The sequence below is a fragment of the Peromyscus leucopus genome, chromosome 4 (assembly GCF_004664715.2).
Source record: "Peromyscus leucopus breed LL Stock chromosome 4, UCI_PerLeu_2.1, whole genome shotgun sequence".
Classification (NCBI taxonomy): Eukaryota; Metazoa; Chordata; class Mammalia; order Rodentia; family Cricetidae; genus Peromyscus; species Peromyscus leucopus.
In genome coordinates this window covers 127199663-127227623 of record NC_051066.1, presented here as the reverse complement: position 1 = coordinate 127227623, position 27961 = coordinate 127199663, and the positions used below count along the sequence as shown (strand labels likewise).

General features: G+C 49.2%; 1 protein-coding gene across 2 annotated transcripts; it reads right to left on the bottom strand.

The window, feature by feature from the left end:
- Positions 1-22: 22 nt before the first annotated feature.
- On the bottom strand, positions 23-20305 carry Sdcbp2 (syndecan binding protein 2). 2 transcript variants are annotated; one of them, XM_037205286.1, is made up of 9 exons: positions 19828-20305; positions 10229-10283; positions 9899-9968; positions 9050-9150; positions 3928-4086; positions 3164-3339; positions 2910-3081; positions 780-871; positions 23-519 (listed from the first exon to the last, which is right to left on the bottom strand). In XM_037205286.1, the coding sequence occupies exons 2-9, from the start codon at positions 10262-10264 to the stop codon at positions 465-467; spliced, it is 861 nt and encodes a 286-aa protein (XP_037061181.1). In that variant the 5' UTR covers positions 10265-10283; positions 19828-20305; the 3' UTR covers positions 23-464. The 2 variants fall into 2 exon arrangements, with proteins under 2 accessions (XP_037061181.1, XP_037061180.1); XM_037205285.1 differs by having other exon boundaries at positions 10211-10283; positions 19828-20300.
- Between the last annotated feature and the right edge of the window lie 7656 nt (positions 20306-27961).

The window sequence follows — 27961 nt, the reverse complement described above, 5'->3', positions numbered from 1 at the left end:
CAGGAACTTTCATAGAAGGGGCTGTGTTTAAGATCCGCTCTTTATTCAAAAGACAGTAAAGGGTTACACAAGTAATCTATATACAATCTGTGACAAAGACCAGTGAAGGCAAAGAACACAATGAGGAATTCCTCTGTCGAGTCAGATGGCTGACTTTCTAGAAGAGGCAGAAGTCTGCAAAGGGACCCAGCTGCCTTCAGTGACATTCTGCCGTTCTGCCCAAGTGCCCAGCAGCTAGGGTACAGAGCACCAAGTGCCTCGGCCCCTCCTGTACCTCAGCACAGCGAGGAGTCGGGATCCAGGGAGGCCTGGAAACGGCAATGGCAGACTGGCCCATCCAATATGCGTCCCCCTGGGGCCTGGCCCCTGCGATGCCCAGACCCAGGCAGCAAGCCAGCTGCAGCCTGTCATCTGAGGACCGCTGTCCGCTGCAGGGTGGCGGGAGGCCCGGGCTGCCCGTGACTTCAGATGTCTGGAATGGAGTGGTCCATGGTGTGGTGAAGCAGCAGGGGAGACAACCTGGAGAGGGCAGCAGTGACAGTGGCTGAAACCGGCCCATCCGTCCGTCCTCCGTCCCGCCCCGGTCTGCGCACCCCACAGGGGCTGCGTTCGCCCCCGCTTCTAAGGACTTCAAGTCGCGAGACACCACTAGCCACCATGAACGGGAGAAGAGTCGAAGATAGAGCAGAGCAGACCTGTGCTCTGGGTCAGCCCTGAGGCTGCCAGGGCGCAGGAGGGGGACAGGAAGCAGAGTGCGGGGGTCGGGTTAACAGGCTTACTTTTTGACCATATGCTCGTAGATCACAGTGGGAATGATGGTCAGTGTGACGACGCTGCCGGCTGAGGTCAGAATCTCCGTAATCTTTTTGTCCTAAAGAGGAGGAGAGTGACCGGTCATCTTGAGGAACGGGAATAGCACTGCCACCTGACTGGGAGCTCCGCGTGGCTGTTGCTAGAGGACACCACCTACACCTCACACCTGCCCACAGCGGCTGGCTGCTGGGGCCCTGGACATCCCAGGCGGGGTATTGTTGCTCTCATTTGAGATCAGCAGGGTCACGGGAGCATGGCACTGGCCTCCCATTCTTGAAGGCCAGCCATGTGGGCCTTACAGCACTGCCCCACGAATGTGATTCTCCTGTCTCTGCCAACTTCGCTGGCCCCAGTTACACTTAGGCTGCTGTGGGAGACACTGGGTCCACCTGGGTCCTCAGACTCCTGCTGGCTCACCAGCCTGAGCCAGCCACATGGGTCCTCTCCCACACCTCACCGACTAGTAAGAAAAGCTTGTAGAAACTGCTTAGATCCTGAAGAGAGCAGACAAGCTCCATGCAGACGGTGTCCACCAGTCGAATGACTACCAGTGTGATAAAGGGCCTCTGGTCCCTACTCAGCTCCTGGTGACCATCATTTTGCATATGTACAGGATCTGGTTCTGTACTTTCTCAGTTGTTCCAGAATAAATGGGAGAAGAGATGCCCCATAGGACAAGTGACGGCCGCAAACTTTGAAAGATAACTGACTTCAAAAAGAGTAACTACTAGGCACTGCTCCAGAGCACAGACCTAGTTAGTCCCTGAGGGTCTCCTGGTGCCATAGCCAGGTGGAGTAACCTGTAAGTTCAGGATGCCTTGGGCCGTCTGTGCAGCTGTGTGAACCACATCCAAGCATGGCTACTCTTAGAGTTAGGAATGGACTGCTGTCTTTTCAAAGAAGCAATCCCTAGCTGCTCAGGAGTGGCATTACTGCACTCAGCTTTTCAAGCACAGACTGTGGTGGCCTTTTGCCCGGTGTGCTTGACCACAGAGAAATGGGAGAGGATTCACCAGGAGGGATCTCAGACACAGGAAGAACTTCCTGATCACAGGAGTACAGCCACCAGAATACGTCTCCCCAGAAGGTGAAGGGAGACTGCCAGGGACAAGGAAGCAGACACGTGACTGGAGTGGCTTATGCCCTGTGGTGATACATTTATCTGTGTCCCCCAATAAAATTTATCTGAGGATCAGAGGATAAAGGTCAGCCACTATTAGTAAAAACCATAGAGACCTGGAGGTCTATATAGACAGGCAGTGATAAGGAAGTGAGGTAGCTGGGCTAGATAGCCAATGAGAGGGCAGAACAGCAAGGCAATAAAGGTGGGGGTAAGACAGGAAGTAACACACATTTGGAAGCTGCAGAGTTGGTGAGGTAAGGTTGGCTGGTGGCTTCTCTGGTCTCTAAGGCTTTCACCCCTATATTTGGCTCCGTGTCTTTTATTTAATAAGACCACTTAGAAATCCGTCCACAGCGCCCACTGTGGAGTGAGATGCCACCACCTGCCCCATGAGCACCAGTCGGGTGGACAGGCGCCCCCTCTGTAGCGGCGTGAGTCAGGACTGACTTGCCCTCACTTGTTCACAGCTCCCTACTGCCCATTCCCAGAAGACACCCCTCTTCCCACATCTACAGCATGGGCCTAAAGCCACTGGGTACCTTCTTAGTTTGTAAAGAGAGGATTCACCTACCCTCCCTAAATAAGCCAAGGCCAGCAATGGATTTCCAAGTCACAGTTTTCTAAAGGGAACCTCGGTACTGAAGGTGATTAGCATCCAAAGAGAAGCACCGCACGGAGGAGGAGGTGTCCTTCTGGCCAGCAGCCATCTGGGGATCCCGTGTCCTCGCACATTATGATACCCCTCTGGCACATCTTGCATGTTAGCGAATTCTACTGGGCACTTACTCACTCTGATTGACAGCTGCTCAGAGCTCCACAAACACCGTCATACTGGAGTCCCCATCTACCTTGGGGTGGGGGTGTTGAGACTCTGGCAGGTTCTAGAGCCTATGCAGACAGGAGCCGTCCCACCCCCACCATCATCTCCACAGTGCCCGCCCGCGTTTCCTGGCAGAGCTACACCCCTGCCTACCTTTAGCCCGATGACGTTCTGCCCGTTCACCTCACACACGTAGTGGTTGGTGAGAAGTCCATTGCGGGCTGCGGAGCTTCCCTTTACCACGGATACAATCTTCCCCTTCTTGATGAAAAATCCAACCTGGCCTGAGCTGTCCTTGTGCATGGTGACGGTCCGCTGGAACGGCCTGGCAGAGAGTGACAGTGAGCTGGGCTCGCGGGGGTGTGTCTGGGGCCGAGCAGGGAGGATGCTGGGACCTGGCTACTGACCTGTCCCGAACAATCATGACAATCTTCTCCTCGGACGCCTTCTTCAGTGCTTTGTGAGCTTTGGATGTGCTCCACCCAGCACAGTCACACCCGTCGATCTGCAGGATCTGGTCCCCAAAGCGCAGCCCCACGAGGGACGCAGGGGTGTTGGCCTGGACCAGCTGCACAAAGAGCCCCTGGGAAGCGAGACTCCAGAGTCAGCACCCCTGGCTGCCTGTCCCAGGCCCCTCCTTTCAGATGTTCACTTCCCCCTACCCTGTGAGCTTACAGTGTAGTGGGACCTAAGGTCTGCAGGCGGATACACAGGTTACGCCTATTTTCCTGGAGGAGGAAACACACCAGACCACACAGAGTCCGCTGAATCAGGATTTCAGCATCACAATCAATTCTCCTGTATCACCCTTCTCAAGGGCATCATCTGGCTGGCTTTCGCTACAGTCATCAGGAAGCCAGACCCAAGGGCATTGGGGTACAGGAAACAGGGGCTCTGAGTAAAAGGAGCCTTGTATGGGACTTAAAGAGGATCCTGCTGCAACTAGGCACAACCTTGAGGCCTTAGGTATTATGGTGCCTGCTTGGAACCCTCCTTACTGTGGACAGAGACCCCCTGAGCCCTGGAAGGGGAGGCCCTTATACTCTACGTCATCTCAGACTGCCGGGCAACTGTATCCCTGGGGAGCTCGTATCCCTGGGGCTGTGACAAGTGCTATTTAGCACCAGAGAGGCACACTGTCCTCCTGGGGACCTCCACAGATCTTGCTTACCTTGTCAACAGCCTGCAGGCGCAGTCCAGTCTTGCCACGCTCGTCCTTGCACAGGTGGATCTCACGCATCCCAGGCTTGATCTCTGCACGCAGCACACCCAGGTTGTTCCCAGAGACTGGTGCTGTCACCTGGCCAGCCCCAGGGCTAGTGACCACCGTCTGCAAACACAAGCAGGGGCGGGTGGTCAGCCAGGCACCGGGGGGCCCAAGCCTCCAGGGTCTCTGGGTTCTAGGAAGGGATGAGTATGAGGATGGAACAGTCCCTGGGTTCCACACACAAACACACTTGGCAGAGGCTGAGCGGGAATGGAGTTCGATGATGCCACTAGAGGGCGTCAAAATCCATACCCCAAAACACGAGAGGAAAGGGAAAGGAAGCCAGGCTCAGGAAGGGGTCCCTTTATTTTCCAAAGGAAATGAATGTCAAGAAAAGATCCACTTAAAACAAAGACATTTCACAGCAAGTAATGAGCCATGGGAAATGAAAGGCTAGTTTTGACTTTGTCTGGAACCAAGAATAAAAATTAACAAATGATTTCTCCTGGGAGACAGAAGAGAAGGACGTCCAGTCTCAGGCACAGAACAGTGAGGCAAGAAAATAGAAAAAGGCACACAGGACAGGAAGGAGATATAATTACTCCTGTTGATAAATGGCATGATGGTCTACTAGAATATCCACAGAAATCTAAAAACAAATTGCTACCTATAAGTAAATACATACAAACATTCAAAGACCTAGAATTCAATGCCAGCATATTGAAATCAATTGTGCTGGGCATGGTAGCATGCATCTGTAGTCTTAGCTACCAAGAAGGCTGAGGCAAGAGGATAACTTGAACCCAAGAGCTGGAAGTCAGTCTGAGCAAGACACAACTGTGTTTATCTACACTCTGACCAAAAAAAGGGGGGGCAGGAGAAATGAGATATGTATGAATCTAACAAGACATGTGCAGAAATTGATAAAAATCCTGATAAACATCAACAAAGACCTAAGCAAATAGCTTTCCAGTACGCACACCCTGGAAGAGCTAGCAAAGCTTGTTGACTCCTCAGGCCGACGCACAGACACAGCACATTTCTATCAACATCCTCCAAGCCGTTTCGGTGAAGCAGGTGGGATAATCTAGCTTAAGGCAGAAAGGCAATGGGGTGTGAATAGTGAAACCGATTCCGACAAAAAGAACCAAATGTGAAGAACTGCACAGACACATCGAAGTTTCTCTTGCCACAGTACCCAAGGCAGCAGGTACTGGACTCCTCAGTCAACAGCCAACTAGGAACTCCAGAGAGATCCTTACCATGGAGAGGACAATTGCTTTGTGACAGAGGTCAAGATCAGTTGGGATATGGGGCTATCTCAACAAGATTCACTGCAGCAATTGATGGCCAGGGGAAAATAGGAACTACGACGTAGGAACCTTCCCTGCTGGTGGCCCTGCCAGAGCAGCAGGTGGCAACTGAAGTTCAGGTGTCAGCCCACCAGGAGGAAACTCACCGATGGGTGAATCCCGGATAGGCAAGGTCCCGAGACCACAGACTCTAGAGTGTCTTTTGCTCCTGCTGAGCCTTTACATGTTTGCCGCTGCCATCTTTCTTTGGTATCTGGCATGGTGTGAATGGGCATGGGGAGATCCCCACTGTCTGTAATGTAGTGTGCTTATCTCATGGAAACATCCCATTCACCTGTGGATTATTATGAAGATGATTTCTTCCTAAGCTGTACTGTCTAATTGATTATAATAATAGTTAGTTTAAATTGAGTTTTGATGATAAAAAATAAAACAAGGAAGTGTCACACAGCTAGAACACATGAAGGAGCTGTATAGACTGTGGCTTAGGCTAATGGTTAAGAAAAACAGTTGAGTCCTAGTAGGCCAGATAGTTTAAATTCTTTTAATCTTAGTGTTGGGAGATGTGTTCATAGGTTTTGGAGTGCATCATGGCTAAAACAAAGCTTTGAAAATAACTCAAAGTTAGACTAAGATGTTTTGTCAAATAGCTTTGAGGTGAAAAAACATCAAGAATCAGAGAGTTAGGAGGAGAACATCGATAGAGTTAGAAGGAGAAGGAAAACATCAAGAGAGACAGAAGGGGCATTTCTGGATAGAGAAAGAAAAGAGAATATAAAACACAGAATGAAGAACACAGAAGAATAAAGAAGGAAACCATCAAGAGAGAGTGGGAGTGTCTTTCTCCCTAGCCTCTCAGATAATGAAGTCTAGTAGGTGCCGACTCTGTGGATTTCCCTTTGAACCCTGAGCTGCTGGAGGCCGGTTCCCCAGGCAGCAATATTTTTCCAAAAATCTACTCAGGTTTGATTATAAAGTTGTCTTAGTGAAGGTTTCTATTGCTGCGACAAAACACTATGACCAAAAAGCAAGTTGGGGAGGAAAGGGTTCATTCTGTTTACACTTCCATATAGCTGTTTATCACCCATTATCAAAGGAAGTCAGGACAGGAACTCAAACAAGGCAGGATCCCGGAGGTAGAAGCTAATGGAGGGGAGCTGCTTACTGGCTTGTTTCCCCTGGCTTGCTCAGCCTGCTTTCTTATAGAACCCAGGACCACCTGCCCATGGATGGCACCACCCACCATGGGCTGGACCCTTCCCCATTGATCACTAACTGAGAAAATGCCTTACAGCTGGATCTCATGGAGGCATTTCCTCAAATAAGGCTCCTTCCTTTTTGATGACTCCACCTTGTGTCAAGTTGACACACAAAACCAGTCAGTACAAAAGTCAAATGTAAAACAAAACTATAGCAATTTCAGAAGAATGTAAAAGAGAAAATCTTTAGGACCCAGGGCTTGAAGGAAAATTCTTTAGACAGGAAATCCAAGAAAAGAAAGGGGAAAATATGAAAAAATATATTTGACCTCATCAAAATTAGAGGCATTTCCTCTGCTAAAGACTCTGTGAAGGAGATAAAGAGCTAAGCCGAGGAAGACCGGGAGATGGTATTTACAACCCATGTTATCTGATGATGATCTCAGATTATAAAGTGTAGTCACTAAACTCGACCTTTAAAAGTCTAATTAATATGCATGAAATGAGCCCCGTGATGCGGCTCAGTCAGGATGGTGCTTGCCTAGCATGCTAAGGCCCTGGGTTTGATCCCTAACATCACACAAACCAGGTGCAGTGGCACACATCTGTAACCCTAGCACTTGAGACATGGAAGCGGAGTGGGGGGGTAGGGGTGGGTGTCAGAAGTTCAAGGTCACCCTCAGCTATATTGAGTTTGAGGACAGACAGGGCCAGATCTTGTCTCAGGTGGTGGGGACATAATAAGATATACCACACCACTAGCCATTAGGAAAACGCAGATGAAGACTTGTCGTAAGTAGTGATGACACTGAGTGCAGGTGAGGATGTGAAGACACCAGGCATTTGGCACCATTGGCAGGAGAGATGAATGCACAACCCCTCCAGAAACTAGCCTGACAGCTGCCTACAAACCAGATTTATCACATTGTGTAACAACTGCAAATTCCGGCCTGTTATGCCGAAAAGGAAATTTGTATCCATGTGAAAGCCTTTACACAACAGTTCTGCGTGTAATAGTAAGAAACTAAAATCACCCTTGGCAGGTAAGAAGTGGCAGCTATGCACACATGAGATCCTGAATTCAGATTCTCAGAACCCACATACAAAGCTGGGTATGTGACCACGCATCTGTCACCGGTGCTGGGGAGCTGGGGAGACAGAGACAGGAGGATCCCTGCCATTCATTACCCAACCTGGCTCAACCAGGGAGCTTCAGGTTCAGTGAGAGACCCTGTCTCAAAAAATAAGGTGGAAAGGGATAGAGCAAGACATCAACCCTAGTCTACACACACACACACACACACACACACACACACACACACACACACACCAGACATACAACTAACACATGCATAGAACACCCTAAAAGAGTCATAGTTTCTGGTTTCCATTTACACAGCATTCTGAAATAAAATTATACAGCCAGAACCAAGGCTGGGAGTGTGACACAGTGGTGGGACAAGCTATCACCCATGAGGTCCCCAGTGCTGCCAAAGAAATAAGAAGAAAGGGGGGAGGAAGGGCAAGCAATGGAAGAAAGAGAAAGAGGAGAAGGTTACAGGGGTTGGGGAGGGCTGGAGGAGGGAGCAGGTGTGACCGCGAAGGGGTGGGAGAGCTTCCTGAGGAGGGATGGTCCTGCCCAGAGCTATGGACACTCCACTAGTGTAAATTATTCGTCCTGCTACTGTTCTGTGGTTATGGAAGCAATACTGGTGAAACAGACTTCCTGTCTTTGCAAGTTTCCCGGAGTCTACTATTTAAACACAAAAAAGTTGACAACATTGAAAGTAATTACATAATAAAAACTGTTGAGTATGGAGCTGGCTCAGCAGTTATGAGCTCTTGTTGCTCTTGCAGAGGACCAAGTTTGATTCCCAGTACCTACATGGAGGTTTACAACCTTCTATAACACCAGTTCTAGGGATCTGACACCCCCTTCTGGCTTCTTCAGGTACCAACCACACATGTAGTGCACACATACATACAGGCAAAACAATAATATACATAAAAATAAAATAAAACAGATCTTTTTCAAGAACATCCAGGAAGCTGGGTAGTGGTGGCTCATGCCTTTAATCACAGCACTCAGGAGGCAGGAGCAGCATGTCTACACAGCATGGTCTACAGAGCTAGTTCCAGGACAGCCAGAGCTACACAGAGAAACCCTGTTATGAGAAAACCAACAGCAACAACAACAAAAAATCCAGGAGTGGTGGTGCATGTCTTTAGTTCCAGCACTTGGAAGACAGAGGCAGGTATCTATCTCTATGAGTTTGAAGCCACCTGGTCTACATAGCCAGTTCCAGGCCAGCCAAGGCTACAGGGTGAGACCCCATGTCAAAGAAAAAAAAAAAAAGAAACCCATCATAATTTAGGGTGAGTGCATTTGGGTCCCAGTTGCTGTTATAAAGAATGACTGTGTTGACACATATATCCATACACACATACACATACACACACACACACACACACACACACACACACACACACACACACACACACACACCTTTTTAAATGGCAAGACCAAGAGGTAGGATGTTTAGTGGCCACCTGAGGCAGGGGACAAATACCTACATTGTCACCATCTGGAATCTGAGGCAGGCTCTTCTGGACTTCTTGGCTAGAGAGGGACAGTCCCATATAACTCTCCAGTTCCGCCAAGTTTGGGTACAACTCTGATGGCAAAGAAGAGACAAGGGTCACTCAGAGGCTTGTGCAGAGCCACCTTGGCTGGCCCAGGCCACTCCTTTTCAGTGAACCTGGGAAACTTCAAGACACCCTGATCCCCTGACCATGCTGTGTGTCCCGGGGATGCTTGCCAGTGGCATGGACCAGCTCTGCCAAAGGTTCGAAGCACCTCTGTCTAGGAGTAGCCTCAGACACTGAGTCTCTCCTATACCCCTGAGGCCCTCAATTCAACTGCTTTGACAGCTGGCACAAAGCCAGAGCAGGAGCAAGACGACCAGAGGCCACAGGCCATGGTGGATGGCAACTCGGGGAGACAGCAGAGCACCGAAGGGGGAACCATGGGCCCTAGTTTAAGCTTCTCTCATTAGACTGGCTCAAGATTGCTATGGGCTTCTCTAAGGGCTACCTCAAAATCTGGTCTCCCCAGACGGTCTGCCTATGGCGGCACCAAATCAGGCAATTTCGGCCTCACACGTCAGTTTCTCAATGTTTCCTCAAAGGGGGAAGGTTAATTATACATGAGTCCCACAAGGTGACAGGTGAGAAACGGGCATTGAGAAGTGGCCGGAATGCTGGGCCACGTTCTCAGAGTCGGTACATGGCACACCCAGGAGAGGCGGGCCTGCCCAGGGACAGGGGCCTCATATTGCCTTCCGTGCCTGGTGAGAGACCCAGCAATGCTGGGCTGTGTGACGAAGCTGGAGCTGTCATGACGCTGGGGTCAGGTTCACTCACCTGAAAGTGGGGGTGCAGAAGCCATCGGGGCTGACGGAGTGAGCATCCTGGGTGAGGCTCTGGCTTGGGCCTAAAAAGAATGTGAAATGTTGCTCAGTTGTAGCTGGGACTCTTGGATCGTTCAATCCCCAAAGGGGTTGCCACTCACAAGTTGAGAGCCACTGCCTCAGCCTCTGCACTGTGTCCCAGGGCTTCCAAGAAATTCCCAAGGGCTTCCAGTACCCAGAACCCCCCAAGACAAGCCTTAGTTACTAAGGTTAATTCCCAAGGTCACGATAAGGGACTCTAGGCAGATGGAGACTAGTTCCTTACCTGGATGACTTGGCTCACCTTCAGGTCCTCCAGAGATGGGTATAGGACAGACATAATTGCTCCTTGAAGCACCCTGCAGAGCAGAGAGGGTGAGGAAGGATGAGGATGCTGCTCCTATCTGCATCCAGAAAGGCTTCAAGGGTGCTGGCTAAGATGATCCAGCCTCACAGACTACTCCAGTCAGGACTTGACCATAATTCTAAATTTTCTTTGGGTCCCTATAAGATTACTAGTGCCCCTAATCAGCAGGAAGTAGCCTAAAAACTATGTTTGCATTCCCAAAAAAATGGATTATGGATGTTTGTCTTTGTTTAGAATGTTGGTTGCAAACTGTTATGGATAATGGTCAGGAAAAAAAGCTAAGCAAAGAAAGATTAGATTTAGGGTTGTTTTGAAAGGAAAAAAAGGGAAATGCTGTGGGATAATGCTCATGTATACTGTAAAGATGTGTCACGCCTATTGGTTTAATAAAATGCCGATTGGCCAGTAGCGAGGCAGGAAGTGTAGGCAGGGAGACCAGACTAGGAGAAGGCTGGGAAGAGGAAGGGAGAGGCACAGTCACCAGCCAGACACAGAGGAAGCAAGATGAGAATGTCACACTGAGACAAGGTACCAAGCCACGTGGCTAAACACAGACAAGAATTACGGGTTAATTTAAGCATAAGAGCTAGTTAGTTATACACCTGGGCAACAGGTCAAACAGTTTATAATCAGTACAAGCCTCTGTGTGTTTGTTAGGGACTGAACGGCTGGGGGACCAAGCGGGACAGAAACTCCCTACACCTATCTTTCTGAAGAACGGTAGGACAGCTGCTCCTGCCACCTGGGCCCCACAGCACTCTACGACCAGCACCGGGAGTTACCGTCCCATTTCAGAGATGAAGAGCCAGGATTTACGCCAGTCTGTCTGCTTCTCAAGCTCAATCTCCAGCCACAAAATTCCACATCTGACTGACCCTGGACCTTAGAAACCAAACCTAGTGGACCATCCAGGATGTACCCACTAGAACAGATGGGTGAAGGGCCATGTGTCAAAGGTCAGATGGACTATGAGGTTTCCTCATCCGGTTCAGCAGGTGCACACGGAGCAGCTGCTGCACACCAGGTAAGGCTGGGAGCTGGCACAGCATCACTCACAACTACAAGCAGGTTGGGACTTAGCATTTAAACAGAAAGGCAGGAGACGCTAGAAACCCTCCCAATTCCTTCCATCCTGAGTATTTCAGCTCCGCAGTGCACCAGCTGTCTTAGGGTTATTGTTGCTGTGATGACACACCATGACCAAAGCAACCTGGGAGGAAAAGGGTGTACTTCGCTCACACTTCCATATAACTGTTCATCACCAAAAGGAACTCAAACAGGACAGGAGGCAGAAGCTGAGGTGGAAGCTATGGAGGAGTGCTGCTTATCGGCTTGCTCCCCATGGCATGCTCAGCCTGCTTTCTTGCAGAATCCAGAACCACCAACTGAGGGGTGGCAGAACCTACATCGATTAAGAATACGCCCCACGGGCCTGCCTATGACTGGAGGCATTTTCTCAACTGAGGTCCCTTCTACTCTGGCTTGTGTCAAGTTGACATAAAAACTAGGTAGTACAATTGACCCCTTGACAACTTCACACACACACACACACACACACACACACACACACACCACTTATTAAGCAACACTCTGTGTTCTTTCTCAGGGCCAGGCCAGAACCTCACCTGGGATGCCCACTCTGTTGACCCCGATGGCTTCTGCACCCCCACCTTCAGGAGAGTGAGCCTGACCCCAGTGTCCACACCATGACGGCCCCAACTCCTTTCTTGTTGTCCTCATTAATTAACATTAATACTGCAATCAGTCTTTACTAATCCAAACACTTTAGAAGTTCAGTCTCTTTAAAAATCCAAGGGCTCCTAAAATTCCAAAATCTCTTCAGAAATTCGAAGTCTCTCAACTGTGGGCTCTTGTAGCATCGAAAACAAGTTAGATCCTTCGTTACTCCATAGGGAAGAGCCGAGTGGTGGCGCTATTCATGGCACACTGGAGGCCCTGGGTTCCACTCTGGCACCACAGTCCTCTCTCCTACCAACACACAAACTTGGGGCACTTAGTATAACCCTGCTCCACGGGGAGGAGGAACCAAAGGTGCAGGGGTACTGCACACCCACACCCACACTTCATCATCCCACCTGAGAATCTGCAGCACCTCTAAGCGAGGTGTTCAAAGCAGCTCAGACTATCAACCTCTTAAAATCACTCCATTCCCTCCCCAGGTGAACTATCCAGGGGGAATTTGCCCTTCTGGGTTCTTCCCTTCACAGTAACTCCTGGCTCTGTCATACTTCCTGCCCTCTGTGAGGCAGGCCACTCCAGCTAGATACCCCACCCTGCCTCCCTGTCACCTCCCCCTTGCTGGACCCGCCTCCCAGGGTAAAGGTCACTTGCCCTGTCACACTGGGCCCTGTCACCAGGACAGGCTCTGAGCTATTCACCCACCTTGAACTCTTCCGTTACCCCGTGCCTTTCCAGCTCACTGCCACTATTCACGGTCAAGGTATGTCCTTCTTGCCCACATGTAGCAGGAATGTCAGAGGTGACGTAGAGAACTGATTAGGCTGTACCACGATGTGGGAACCAGCCCCATGACCCTGTCTGACCCACAGGCACTGAGGGCATTCCCATGATTCACTTCTCCCTCTGTACTTGCTGCCCCCACCCATGTCCTTAACTACCACCCCCACCATCCTTCTCCTGTGTTATCAAGTCACCTCTCACCCGTATCCCTGCCATACAGACCTCTTTCACTGTTCTGTCCCTCGTTAGTGCCACAGCACCCCCCAAATAGGCCATGGACTCCTCTTTCTCTGCTCCCCGGACGGTAGCCACCAGGCCTTTTACTCACGAGGCCAGGATGTTGTGGCTTTGCTTAAAGCCCCCTGCCTCTTGAAGGCAGGAGTTGATGCAGAGGCTTTGGGGGGCTGCTGCTCTCCATGACCCCCTCCCACCTTCAAAACCAGTACCACCTGGGTGACTCTTACACTGCCGTCCAGCTGTGGCACCACGGTGGCTGAGTCGAGAACACAGCGCTATGTGCCGACTCTCAGGAAACGCTTCCCAGACGTCACCTGACTGGGGCTGGTCTTTTTTAATCACCATTAGTTTCGCAGCCCCAGCTGCCCAGCATCTATTGTCCCCGGGAAGGATGGTTTTACCTCAGTGGTGCTGCTCTCTTACTGATCACAGCTGAGTCCTCAGCCCCAGCTGACCAGAACCACAGATTCTTAATTCACAATATCAAACGAGCCTTTGCTTCTCTCCGAAACTCCCCAAGCCGGGCCTCCGTCATCTACACTACTTCGGCACTATCCTCTAACCTTCCAAGTTCTCACAACAGCTCACCGAGCTTTGAACACTCAATGGCTTCTCCAACCCAAAGTGCCAAAGCCCTTCCACACTCCTCCCCCAAACAGCATGGTGAGGTAGATCACAGCAATGTCCTAAGGGACCAACTTCTGCCTTAGTCAGGTTTATTATGGCTGTCATGAAACACCGTGACGAAAAGCAACCTGGGGAGGAGAGGGTTTCTCTGACTTATATATTCTGAATCACAGTCCATTGAGGGAGGCCAAGGCAGGAACTCAAACTGAATGGGAATCCGGAGGCAGGAGCTGATGCAGAGGCCATGGAGGAGTGCTGCTCACTGGCTTGCTCCTCATGACTTGCTCAGCCTGGTTTCTAATAGCACCCAGGACCACCAGCCCAGGAGTGGCCCTACCCACAATGGGCTGAGCCCTCCGAAACCAACCACTAATTAAGAAAGAAAATACCCCCACAGGCTTGCCTTCAGTCAGATCTTACGGAGGCATTTTCTCAACGGAAGTTCCCTCCTCTCAGATGACCCTAGCTTGTGTCCAGTTGACATGAACTAGCCAGCACACACACCAGTAGCTCCCCTGGAACCTAGCCTGTATTTCCTAAAATGGCCCACAAGGGCTTCTTGAATCTTCCCTGGAATATGGAACTGGTGGCCCAAGGGCCAGATGTAAAGAAACTGTATTTGACCTTGCAGAATACTTAACAATTTGTTTGCAGATGCTACACTAAACAGATTCTGACTGATCCTGGTGGGGAGAGGAAGCTTTGGCACCCATAGTATTAACTGAACACCCACAGGCTCCAGTGTGCATGGCCCTACCACGCTCCACTGTCTCTTACACCCAGGCCACTTTAGTCATTGGCATTGAGTTCCAGCAGATTGTTTACCATTTTGACCTTACTCCTCAGTTCACATCTTTCCATGTGCCTTTCTCCAACCCCTACTTTCAACCGCTGCAACAAGGAAATACACTCAGATACTGGGATGAACGTCTCTCTCTTGTCTCTCAGCCTTAGAGTGGTAGTCCCCCTGTCTGGCATACTGTCTGGATCACAAGCCCTGGTCCTTGCCCATCTCATTCCTAATAATCCTGAAGTCTAAAACCATAAGATCTTTCTCATAGGAAGCCTGCTTTGGATGGGTGCACATATAGTGCTCCCCCGTGTCCTTACTCCTGTTTATTAACTAGTCTTGTAGTTGACTCTCCTTGCCCTGCTGTTTTATTAGACTGGGAGTCCCAGGAGGGCCTTCCCATTGGCTGCAGAATCTCTCAAACCCTGTGCACAGAGGATAATGCAATAATATGCCAGAGGCAATATATTTGGTCCTTCCATCCTTCCCCTTGTAAAGCAGAGTTCTGGTATTTCAATATTATTCCCTTCATAGAAATGGAACCAAGAACCAGAGGTCTAAATGCACCTTTGTGAGCCGATTTGTTTTTTGTTTTTAATGTGCATTGGTGTTTTGCCAGCATATATGTCTGTATGAGGGTGTCAGGTACCCTGGAACTGGAGTTACAGACAGTTGTGAGCCACCATGTGAGTGCTGGGAATTGAACACGGGTCCTCTGGAAGAAACAGCCAGTGCTCTTGACTACTGAGCCATCTCCCCAGTCCCCACCTTGTGTATCTTAATCCTGCGTAGTTCCTTAAATATGAATTGTCAGATCATGGGCCTACCCCTTTAAGATGATCACTCTAGGGGACCAGATCCCGAACCTGGCTCCTCCATGCTGCTTGTCACATGTCTCTCCTAGACTAAATCATGTGGTGTGGCCCTTTCTGTCATTCCCCAAAAGGATATAAAACTCAAATACTTTCCCATGGCTCACACCTCCCCCACTCTCTCTATGACAGCGGTCGCTCTAAGCTCTCTCTCTCTCTCTTAATGCAGCTCCTCTCCAGATTTTGAGGGGAACTCTCTCCTGTCCTTAATCACATTGTCTCTGATAGAAAACAGCATTCCTTCTTAATGCTTTCCCTCGTCAAGGCCTGATCATGGCTCCTATGGTCTCAAGGATCTTTCTCCTAACCAAGTTCATCCCTGAAGGGTATTTTTGTATAGGCTTCTTTCCAAACCCAACCAACCCCCCCGCCCCAACTCACCCATCTGCCTGCAGCCCTTCTTCTCTGACATGAACCTGTGCTAGCATTACAAAATCTGAAAATAGGAAGTTCATTGCTAATTTGTACTGAAAAATATAAACAGTTGACAAGGTAAGTCACACAGCCAGGACTCCTTCGTAGATGGGCTGTACCAGCTTCCCTGCGGCTCAAGTACCCAGCCAGCTCCTTGCTGATTTTGTGTTGCCTCTCTGGCTGCTGGAGGAGACCGCTGCAGTTCTCGGTCCTAGGGTAGTCTTCAGGGCAAAAATGACTATCCTAAGACGAGAATTCCCAAGAGGAAGGGCGAGTATGATTCTAACCTTTTAGATCAGCTAAGGGAGGAGACCCCTTCACCTGGGACTTGCCCTACAGTGTACCCTCCAGGTGGCTTTTAACCCTGAAATAACGCTCAGCAGTTACCATATACTAAATTATGCTTTGCCACCAGGAGTATGCACTGCGCATATACAAACGTAAGAGACCACCCTGTCTACCCTTTTTTAACAGTACGGCAATAGAGGAGATGCATTCTGCAGCTGCCCTCTGAGAGAAAACAGGCCCAGAGACCCACCTCCTGGAAACTGCTTCCAGACTAAAACCCTTCACCACTGCCCTTACAAGGGGCGGTGCATATTGTTTTATTGCAGGCTGCTGTTCTTCCCCTCACTACAAGGCGTCCTTGCCCGGGCAGTAACTCAAGACGAACTCTGTAACCCGTCCCTTCTCTTTAGAAACAGGAGCAAGTAGGCACGGACTCGGCACACTTCACGCGCTGAGTACCCGGGAGAGTCCCAACTATCCGGGGGACATCCTCTGTACGACCCTCCGTCACACGGGTCCACGACCCGACCCGACCCTCACACCCACAACCGCCTACACTCTGCTATTCTAAGGCTCAGAGCCCGGCCGGAAGCTGCGTCTTCCCGGTCGGCTACAAATCCTGCACAGGGATCCTTCTTGCCCACGTGCGGTGCCTACAGCGCATGCGCACCCAGCCTGCTCGCAGTAGGCTCCCAGGATGCCCCGCGGCTGCGGAGCTAGCCGGGTATCCTATTGTCACCGTGTTGCGGACGGTGTGTGCTACTAGAGTGCACCCTGCTTCGGGTTTCCTGCAGGCGCCCGTATCCAGAGTCCAGCCCTGCAGCGGAGTACGGGTGGGAAGACTACCCGGGCTCCCGCCCTCCTCGCGTGTACCTAAAGAGACTCAGCCGGTGGTTCTCGCGAGAGCCCCTTGTTGGGGTCGTAGCTCGTCACCCGGTTTGACTTACTCCGCACTAAGGCAGCGATGGATGGGAGGGAGAGCGGAGTTCACGCGCGCCCCGCTGCTTGTTCTGAAAAGGAGATTCTCCTCTCCCTTTAATTTAGAAGCGACTTCAAATCCCTAGGTGTTGCTTCTGATGTCGCCCTCTCTCCCACGCTCTCGGGATTCTGGCATGGCCCCGACTCGACCTGTGCTGCTTGAAAATGCACCCCCACCACCCACCCACAGGCCCTAACCATCAGTGATGGAACCAATGGACATCTGCTGCCCAGAGAAGTGGACTTGGCTGAGAGATCACTTTCCACAGAAAAACAGACCGATCGCCCTTTTAAGGGACCTAGGCAGTGGACTCCATGGGGTGCAGGAAAATAGCTGGAAAAGCAGGGAAGCAGGGCAAAGACCTGTCTACGACCATGAAGGATGGAAAGTTTAAGCTAGTGAAAGTAAACTGTGCTATTCCTGGATAGGCAGGCCCAGGCCTGAGTTCCACCTGCTATTTGGATATTTCTAACCTTCAAGAGATCATTTCAAATGATTTGCTGGTTCTAAAACTCATCCTGCTAACCCATGTCTTCATGCTTTGGCACTGCTGTTCCCTCCGTCTTGAATGCCATCCACAGTCCATGTGGTGAATTGTTCAGTTCTAAGCCTGCCTCTAAATCCTACACCCACACAACCCCCAAGGATTGTCAAACCTCTTCTGCCTAGACCACAGCATCTCACGTATTCCCTAGTCATTATTCATCCCCCAAGTGTTTAGGAAGCACTGAGCTAGGCCTTTCGAATTGCCTGGATTGAAATTCCACCATGCTGTGTTTGTTTGCCTGTATCCTCACTGGCCAGTGTGAATTCCCAGGGCCAAGCCCTCATAAAGTTACAGGAGGAGAAAAACAGACAGGGTAGAGAATTCTGAAACCTAGTGGGTAGCCATTTCCTCTCAATTGAAACAACATTCCCTCCTGGAAGGGAGTGGGAGGACTCGGGAACCTAAGGAAGCATCAAGACTCCAAGAAGCTCAGAGTTAGGATTCACAAAGCCCTCCTCACCCCCCACGGTTCTATAAGCCGCACCGAACAATTGCCAGGGGAGAGAAGACTCTGGGGGAGAAATCTGCAGCCATTGCTGGGGTGGGCTCTTCTGTGATGCAGCTGCCTTTGCGTCCTAGGCTTCTCCAACCCCACTAAACGCCTTGGTTTACCACGGAGACATGGCGTCTTTTAGTTGCTCTGTCATTGGTTCTAAGGTGAACAAATGTTTGTTCATGTCTCCCCAGAAATATCACCTGACACCTAGATAAACATTCTTCCAATTACCACCTGTAGACAGTCCTTGGGAGACTAACTGGGTGTAGAAAGGGAAACTGCAGCCCCAGCGAGGTACACACAGCCGAGTGACAATGGGTTTGTTCAGTGCCTACAAGTTGCTGGCGTCTTCGAAGGGAGCCCATCCAGTCCTTGCTCCCGGAGGGTCTTCCCTTCCCCACACCTTTCAGATTTCCATCCCAGAGCTTTCTACACCTCTTCATACTGTAAGCAATAATAACGCCCACAGCCTATCAGCAGGCCCTGTGGAATCAGCCCATCGGCCCCCATCTTTGAACTTAAAGAATGAGAACATTTTGTTCCAAACTGCTGGGGCTCAGGGACTCCCACTTGTTCCTGTGGACAACTCATCCATCCTTCAGAAAACAGAAGCGTGGGTTAACGCGGTGGAGTAATAGCTCCTGTAAGGCCAAATTAGCCCAGGGATCTGGTGAATCGGCAAGGAGGAGGCTGTTGCTAAGCCGCAAGCATGTGCTCTCTTCTTTCAGGGCTGTACTGTGCCACAGGGAACTGGACTCAGAAACTGCTGTTCCCTCCGTGAAGGGCTAGGGGAGGCAGAGCAGAAGCTTGGACTTTAGAGAGAGGCTCGATCTACTACCTGCTCTGGCTGTGAGAGCAAAGACTGGGCAAGAGCCTACGTCATTTCTTTTGTAATAACAGTAATAACACTTTCACCACAGTCATCCGGGCATTAGAAGATTATTTAAAAGAGATGCACATAGAGGACATTTAGCACAGTACCTAGCACAAACAGGCAACTCCATAATAGCTTTCTGCTCATCCCACATGCATTTATTAGCACCTCATAAGTCCAGGTACTCTTTGGGATGCCAGCAGTAAGAAGTGACAGGGGTTGGGGATTTAGCTCAGTGGTAGAGCGCTTGCCTAGCAAGCACAAGGCCCTGGGTTCGGTCCTCAGCTCCGGGGGGCAAAAAAAGTGGGCAAAATCATCACTCTGAGGTAGGGGCTTCGTATTGAAGAGCTGGATTAAAGCTTGTAGGCTGTGTCGGGTGGTGAAAGAATGGGGAGGAATACGAGAGTGGCAGTACAAGGAGGGGGGCTGGCAAGACCACTCCAGGGAGCCGGTGCCACTGCGCAGACCCTGAGGTGAGGTGAGAGTGCTCTCTGTTTAGGGACACCTGACCCCCTGAGACTGGAGTTAGCTCTTCAAAGGACTCTAAGGGAGGAAACCAGAGAAGAGGGGAGAAGTCCAGATCCTGGAGGGCTTGAAGGTCTCGGTGAGGATTTGGGCCTTTCTTGAGAGAGAACCACTAGGGAAGTCTGAGCATCAGAGAGCCACCTTTGGGACCTCCTGGCTAATAGCTGTGGGATAGATTAGAGTAAGGGGAGAAGCATAGAATAGTGCAGAAAAGCATTCATCTTTCAAACCCTGCCAGGGCCTGGGGTCGGAAAAGGAGAGCTTTATTCCCACTTCACCCCAAGAGAGAAGCAAGTTTTTAAAGGACTACCCAGGAAGTCCTAGAAGATAGGACAACAGGGGAAAGAAGTGGTTGTGAGCAGGTCTAGTTTATATCTGTCCCAGCCAATACAGATTCTGTTCTTACCTGCTGGCCAGATGCTCTGTATCCGTCTCCGGCCACTGCAGAGTCTCTTGGGATGTGCTGGTGGCCTGTGTGCCAGTTGGATTCCTGCTCCGGGAAGGGTGGTGCCCGCCCCTTGTTCAGCTGACTCACAATAAACTGGGATGGGCCCAGGTTAGGCTGTGTGACTAGGTAAGCAGAGCAGTCACCAGGCCCACATGAGTGAGGCCTTTGCCTTAGTCTAGATTCGGAGGTGGAGTTAAGGACACACAGCTGATATGAGCTGTTGGAGAGACAAATCAGGGCCACTTGGCCCTATGAGGAAGTCAGCCCTAGCTGTGGAGGCCTCACTCCACCGATGGGGAAAGTCAGCTGACTGGAGAGCAGTGAGATGGATGCCCTGGGTTTTTTAAAGTGGCCACATTTTGTAACCTAGTATATTTCTTAGAAATGTACTACAATGAAGTCTCTGGATCCATCACTGTGTTTCTTTTAGTAAAGCCAATCTGGAAATCCCCAGATGCCTGACACTGGTTAAACGAGTCACCAATCTATGGAAGATGACAAAATTATTAAATCACTTAAGGAAGGTGCCAGAGGAAATGGGACCATGATACTAGTGAGACTGTGAGAATCACCGTTGGGGGGCCTCCCATCTGGTTTTGTTGTCAGAAGTTTGTTTTCCTGCAGCAGCTGAGGAAGAAGTGTTTAAATGCTGAGTGGCTCTGGATGGGAGCCGAGGTTGAACTTTTTTCCCTTTCTCTTGTTCATCCATTCTCTGAGATGCTAGGGATCAAGCGAATGCTAGCCTGGTATCTCCAGCCTCTGGTGGGCTTTTCAGTTTGTACTTCTGTATGGGTTCCAATGAGGACAGGTGTGTGTGTGTGTGTGTGTATGTGTGTGTGTATGTGTGTGTCTATCTACCTTTGTACCCCTAGTGCTGGGGTTACAGATGTGTGCTGCTGTTCTCAGCTTTCACATGGGTGGTGGGGTCCTCACTACCCTCTGAGCCATCCAGCCAGCCTTGCTTCTGATTTTCCTGAGAGCAGTAAACAGGTTTTTGGTTTTGTTTTTTGTTTTTTAATTGGATGTCTCCTGGAAGGGAATTAAGGAACTGTGTTGAGGTAGTGCTCGGGTAGGACAGAGTTTCTTCCTGTCTTTCTTTTCCTTTGTCACTTTTGTTTGTTTGTTTTTGGTTTGTTTGTTTGTTTTGACACAGGGTCTCTCTATGTAATCTTGGCTGACCTGGAACTGACTATGTAGACCAATCATAGAGCTCTGCCTGCCCCTGCCTCCCAAATGCTGTGTTTAAGGTTTGTGCCACCATATCCAGTCCTTTGTGCCTTTGAAATTTTGAAATGTATATTTATCCCCGTAAATAACCATATGAAAGTCAAGTTCAACAGAAGAGGAGGAGGAATTCCTGGTGGGTATAGTTGGATGTTGTCTAGGGAGGGACCTAGGAGTCATGTGCTAGGCAATCCCCTAAGGAATGACGCAGTGCATCGACCTACTCAGGGTGGGGTGAGTATCAGGGATGCTTGCCAGGCAGGCTCACTTCACAGTTCCCATGATGAGCCTGGCAGGATTGTACTAACAGCAGATCCTGAGGCACTGCGTGCCTGTGGGGAGCCTACAGCCCAGAGTGCCACACAAGGAACACATCCTAGGAATGGTGACACCCCTGTCCACGTGGTAAAGACCTCTGACTCTGACAATCATCATCTTGTATTGCTTATGTTCCCAAAAGGCTGAAAATTCAACCTGTGGTTCCTTGAATGCAAAGCATACGTGTTAGATGTACAAAGTGTGTTCTCAAAATAAATACTAGAACCAGGGCTGTGACCAGGATTTATTTCTGTTTTTTATAGACTTGCATGAATAATTTTAATAGGTTTAAAACATTGGTGGCTAAATGTGCAGGATTCAGAAACTCTCTGACAGCACTGTGGCAGATCTGAGCAATCAGCCACTGCACCTTCGCTCTTAGCCTATGGCTTGTTCAGAATCCTCCATGCACTCAGGGCAGTGGTGGCGCACGTCTTTAATCCCAGCACTCGGGAGGCAAAGGCAGGCAAATCTTTGTGAGTTTGAGACCAGCCTGGTTACATAGTGAGTTCTAGGACAGACAGAACTACATAATAGAGAGATCCTGTCTCAAAAAAAAAAAAAAAAAAAAAAGAAAAAGGAAAAAAAAAAAACCACAAATGAAGGTGAGGTTGATGCCTAGAGAAGAGCATTGCTTTGGCATACATGTGCTGACAAAACCACTTGAGTTTTACATGTGTCCTGTAGGTAGACATGTTGGAGAAAAGAATATTAAGCTTACCTGTAGGAAGAAGCAATGAAGAAAATGGAGTTGGGTACAACTGATTCCATTGTGAAATAGCAACAAGATGGACAGTTTTCTTGAATCAGGTTGGTCATTTCTCTACTTACCAGGTTATTCATATACTTTACAGAGTTGTAAAATATGAAGCTAATTTTGAAAATATTCCTAAAGCTGATCATGGTAGTGTGTGCATTTGGGAACTAAAGTAGAATGATTTCCTTGGGTTGGAGACCATCTTGGACTTAGAGTGAATGCCAGGCCAGCCAGGGATACATAACAAGACTGTCTCAAAACAGCACACATGGAGGGTGGGGAGAAGTTCTGTGAAATGCTGTCCTCTGGACAGAACACTGCTGCTGCACACAAGATCCACCGGAGCTGTGGTTGCCTGTGTGCATTCAAGCCAGTTAAAATTCCAATATGGATCACGGAGTGGCCTGCCTGAGGCCCTACCCAGAGCTGAGGAGCTATTGGCAACTGAGGCAAGAGTACTTCTCTCCCTTCTCCCTCCCCTGCCTTTCCTTTCTTTTTCCTTCCTTCCTTCCTCTTGCCTTCCCTCTCTCCCCCACCTTTCTTTCTTTCTGAGACAGGATATCACTATGTAGCCCTGGCTGGCCTGGAAATCACTATGCAGACTAGGCTAGCATAGGACTCGTAGAGATCCACCTGCCTCTGCCTTCCGAGTGCTGGGTTAAAGGTGTGTGCCACCATGCCCAGTCTGAGAGCTAATTTTATTTGGAAAAGCCTTTTAGCGAACTTGAGACCCTTCAGAAATTAATGGTTATGTGAACATCCTTCTAAGCCTTAAGCTTTTAAACTCAAGACATGGTTAGGGAGTATATTATGAAAATCTGAAGACTGACATTTTTAGCTGAAAATTAGAATTTCAAATGAAAATGAAAGTTCTTCAGCTGAAGTCTGAAGAATGTAGGAAGGATGAACTTGTTAGTCGTGTGGACTGTGGGCTGGTGGCTCATGGTGTGGTGACCTTTTCTTGCATGAGTGTCAAGTATGTGACCTCGTGCTTAAGAGACTAACCTCCATATCATGTAATCACTGTGACCATGGGTTCCCGACACTGACAGCCTCTTTCAGTTTGTCCCAGACAGTACCTTCAACTGCGATATTTACTGGATAATCAAGTGAGGGCAGCATGTCTAGTGGTGGCCTCCAAGCCTTCTCTTTCTCAAGGTTATTAGTATTTGGGAGCTTGTCTAGGAACTTGTCTGTTTACAGCAGAGGAAAGACAGGGGTTTATGAAGTCTGACCTTCCTTGCATGCTGTGTCTACTGTTTATTTAATAGTGGCCAGTTACTGTACCTAGAGATTTAATGGTTTTTCCTTATACAAATTATAAATTTACCATAAAGTGGAGGAAAAAAAAAACCCTTCAGACATAAAAATGTCAAGGGCACTCTGGTAATGAAAGTCAAAAGATCACCAGGATTTCAGTGACAGCATTCTCTACTGCAGGAAAGGAGAGGCTGCTCAACAGGGAAGGAGCTGCTGTGCCCTCTGACCCACCCCTGGAACTTGGAAGGAGCCTTAAATCCAGGCCAGTGAGCCACAGCTGCACCCGTCCCGCTGGGAGGTAATGGTGGGCCAGGTGCCTTCGCGGCATTCCGATAAGCTGAGTGCTCTCCTTGACTGGTCTCCAGTGTTCTTCAGAAATCTCCAGCTCACAGTAGCACCTTGTTGGGGTACACAGTCAAGCTTGGTTGCAGCAGAATGCAGTTGCCTGGCTCCCAGCCCCATGCAGCTGGGCTACATACAGCCTTTTACCTAGAAGACGTCACTAGGTCTAAGCAGCTTCAGCTTTAAAGGGTGGCAAGAATCTCACTTCGTGGCCACATGCACGGGAGGCCAGGAAATGACATCTTTTGGCTAGGCTACTACCAAGTAACGCTGGGGTTCCTTTAGCAAGAAAAGGGAGGCCAGGCGTGGTAGTGCACGACTTTAATACCAGCTCTCAGGAGCCAGAGGCAGGCAGATCTCTAAGTTCAAGGCCAGTCTAGTCTATACAGGAAGTGCCAGGCCAGCCAGGGCTACATAGTAAGACCGTCTCAAAAAAAAAAAAAAAAAAAAAAAAAAAAGAATTAGAAGAGGAGGAAAAATGCAAAGCAAAGGGAGGAACATGAGCATGAGGCAGGCACTGCACAGCCTTAGCCACCTTTACCCAGGTGTGCATAGGGCCTGAGCTGATTGATCCTGCCTGGCACTGTGCCTGTCTGTCCTTCCCAGACACTTTCCTGAGAACATCTGCCTACAAGAAAGGGCATGGTGCTGGGCGGTGGTGGCGCATGCCTTTAATCCCAGCACTCGGGAAGCAGAGGCAGGCGGATCTCTGTGAGTTCAAGGCCAGCCTAGTCTACAAAGTGAGTTCAAGGACAGCCAGGACTGTTACACAGAGAAACTTTGTCTCGAAAAACCAAAAAAAAAAAAAAAAAAAAGGGCATGGAAGAGTCATGAGTGGGGACTGTTCCTAATCTGTTTCATCCTTCTGCAGGCCTCCATCTTCCTATATGTCAAATGGAGATCATGACTGACAGATTTCTGACCCCATCAGAGAGAGCTCTGCTTCGGGAGTTCTCTGCCAAAGCACACTATCAAGTCTTTGTTCTCTGAGCCTCAGTTTCCACATTTGTTCAAGGAACAATTTGGATGAATTATCCCAGATTTCCCCATGCTCTCTAAGGTCCTCAAAAGGGCCACACAGTGCCACCTGACTCCCTGTTAGGAGCCACAGATCCATGAACTGATCTCAGACAACCAATGTCTCTGCATTGAGTTTGTTCTAGCAGGGTAGGCAGGCATGAAGGTACAAAGTCTTCCACACATGCATGCTGCATGGAGATCTCCATGTCTCTATGCAGTTCAAGTTGTAGAGCAATTGCAGCTCAAGACGAAATCCCATGACATATGAGCTTGTAGTATGAAGCATGAGTGGAGCAATGGAGACTCTGCTCTAGACTTGCTTTATTCATAAGGAGAGGACACCAGGATATGTACGGAGCTTCTCAGAGAGGAGGGGCTGGTCGAGCTTGTTACACAAAGCTGCAGAACGATGCAGCATGAGACGAGAGAAGCAGAGATAACAACGAGTGCGCTGGTGGGGGGATCACACATGTAAGATGAAAATTAAAAAACATAGAAAAAAAAGAGAAAAAAATAACAGTAAAATGAACCATTTTTGAGCACTTAGCTGTACACCAGGACCTGAGTCCCTGTATCCAAGGGATTATCTCAGAATCCTCACCCTAGCCCTAGTGTAAGTCAAACTTGACAGATGAAGAAATTGAGGAACAGAGTTTAGGTTTCACACCCAAGGTAAGAATTGACAGCCAGATTCGAATCCAGGCAGTCTGGTTCCAGAGCCTGTGCTCTTAACTGCTATTTTTTTTTTGGGAGGATGGATATGTGAGAGAGGGGGTCCCATTTCCCTCTGGGGAGGCTGTCCCAGTTTTCTCCTCCTCTGCCTCTGATGCCAGGAGGAAGGAGGAACCAGGTCAAGCACAGGCCCTGCATTTCACCGCCAAAGATGGAGTATTAGGCAGAACTGGCCAACTACAGGGAAGTCTAGAAGCTTCCAAGTGGAGAGGACCCCAGGCTGTAGATCTTACTGACCACCATCCTGCCTCCACTGAGCTGAGCCCCTGCAGCACAGGGGTGAAGCGCTTTAGTGCAGAGCCACTCAGCTGTCTTGTACAGAACCACGGGGTTCTGGGCTGTATCCAGAACACCTGTCTTTTGTTGGCTCTCCTAGATTCAGTGACACCAAGTTGAATTTTAAATAAAAATACCAAATCTGCCTAATAATAGTGTAACTTTTAAACCAAATTTGATGTACCCTATTTAAAAGTTCATTTTTTGTTTATAAAATTGCACTTCATAGTCCCCTTAGGGAGGTGACCAAAGTTCTTCACATCTAAACTTCATTTAGCAATTTTTGCTATAATCACAAACTATAGAAATGGTCCCTGAAAGCAGAGTCTAGCAGTCTGTACTTCCAAGGGTGTTGCCTGGCTGTGGGAATGTCTTCTGCACACTCTATCTCCATGTGACATCATTCCAGATGATGAAGTTATAAGGGATCCAATCTGGTGAAATGCCTGTTTCCTGCCTGGTGCCCAAACTGGAGAGCTGACAGTGATGGCGCCTAACTCACCCTCCACCTGCTGGCTGTCATGTTCCTGCAATATTAGTCATCAGACACATCCTCATCCCAGAAATATTAAAGACAGTGGGGCTGGGAGGCAGTGTGTAAGAACTAGTCATGACCCAGGAGTTCACTTTCCAGGAGACAGCTACTGAGCCCAGCAGGACAGAGATGTGACGTTAGGCTGGTGACAGCACTGCTTTTTTAAAAACATAATTTATGTGCATTGGTGTGAAGGTGTTAGATCCCCTGGAACTGGAGTCACAGGTGGTTGTGAGCTGCCATGTGGTTGCTGGGAATTGAACCTGGGTCCTCTGGAAGAGCAGCCAGTGCTCCTAACATCTGAGCCATCTCTCCAGCCCCAACATCACTGCTTTCTAACAGCAACTTCAAGTAACTTCTTTCTGAAATTAAAAAGTCCAGAAGAATCACAGGCCCATGTCCAAGCACATGGCCATCAGGGGCAGGGGTAGAATGGCAGCCCCACCCCCTCCTCGTGTGGCTCTTATACTTTAACACCGTTTTATATTTTTTATTACCTTTATTACAAAGTACGTGTATGGATGTTTTGCCTACATGTATGTATGTGCACCACGTGCATGCCTGCTGTCTATGGAGGCCAGAAGAGAGCATCAACACCTGGAACTGGAGTTACTGATGGTTGTGAGCCGCTGTGTGGGTCCTGGGAACCAAAGCCAGGTCCTCCAGAAGAGCAGTAGAGCCCCGTCTCCAGCCCCGGCCCTCGTATTTTGGTGTTCTTCCTCATATACACCCATCCTAGCCTGGCCTGTTGGATCCGAGAGGCCCTTCCCGGCACCTGGTCTGGGTGTGCCTCATGGCCGAGGACCAGCACTTGCTTGCTGTTTCTGATGTTGACTTCAGAGCCGGATCCAGACTTTCTCCACTCCCAGCCACGAAAGCTTTAGCCCGTTCCCCCACATTATTGACTGACTCCATTGTTTAAAAAAAAAAAAAAAGGCTATGGTATCTACCTTATGGTATTGATATTAAGTTTCAGAGAAGGGTAGCTGCTGTGGGATGGTCTGTATGTCAAATGATCTGATTGGTCAATAAATAAAACACTGATTGGCCAGTGACCAATTGAGAATTGAGAGAACAGGAAGGTGGGAGGAGTCACTGCCAGCTGCCACCATGACAAGCAGTATGCGAAGATGCTGGTAAGCCACGAGCCACGTGGCAAGGTATAGATTTATAGAAATGGATTAATTTAAGCTATAAGAACAGTTAGCAAGAAGTCTGCCATGGTCATACAGTTTGTAAGCAATATAAGTCTCTGTGTTTACTTGGTTGGGTCTGAGCGGCTGTGGGACTGGTGGGTGACAAAGCTTTATCCTGACTGTGGGCAAGGCAGGAAAACTCTAGCTACAGGTAGCCTCACCCCCTCTTCTCTACACAACATAGTAATGGCCAGAAAATACAGACTGAATTTTTTTCCTTGTACTGGATTTCACATTGTGTCAGTCTAAAATAACCAAATAAGCAAACACAGTATTATTATTTGTGGTGTGTGTCCATGTATAGGCCAGAGATCAACAACCTTGGATGTTATCTATCAGGTATCATCTACCTTGTTTTTTGATACAGGGTCTGGAGCTAGTTAAGTAGGCTAGACTGGCTGGCAGTGAGTCCAGGTATCTGCTTATTTCCCC

Bases quoted from the DNA above. Each gene is read 5' to 3' on its own strand.
- Sdcbp2 (XM_037205285.1), bottom strand. From the start codon at position 10,264: ATGTCTGTCCTATACCCATCTCTGGAGGACCTGAAGGTGAGCCAAGTC. The intron at 4,087-9,049 runs GTAGGTATTTGT...TTGTGTTTGCAG, and splicing joins AGATTCCAGATGGTGACAAT to ACGGTGGTCACTAGCCCTGG. The intron at 3,082-3,163 runs GTCAGTAGCCAG...ACTCTCTGCCAG, and splicing joins GTCATGATTGTTCGGGACAG to GCCGTTCCAGCGGACCGTCA.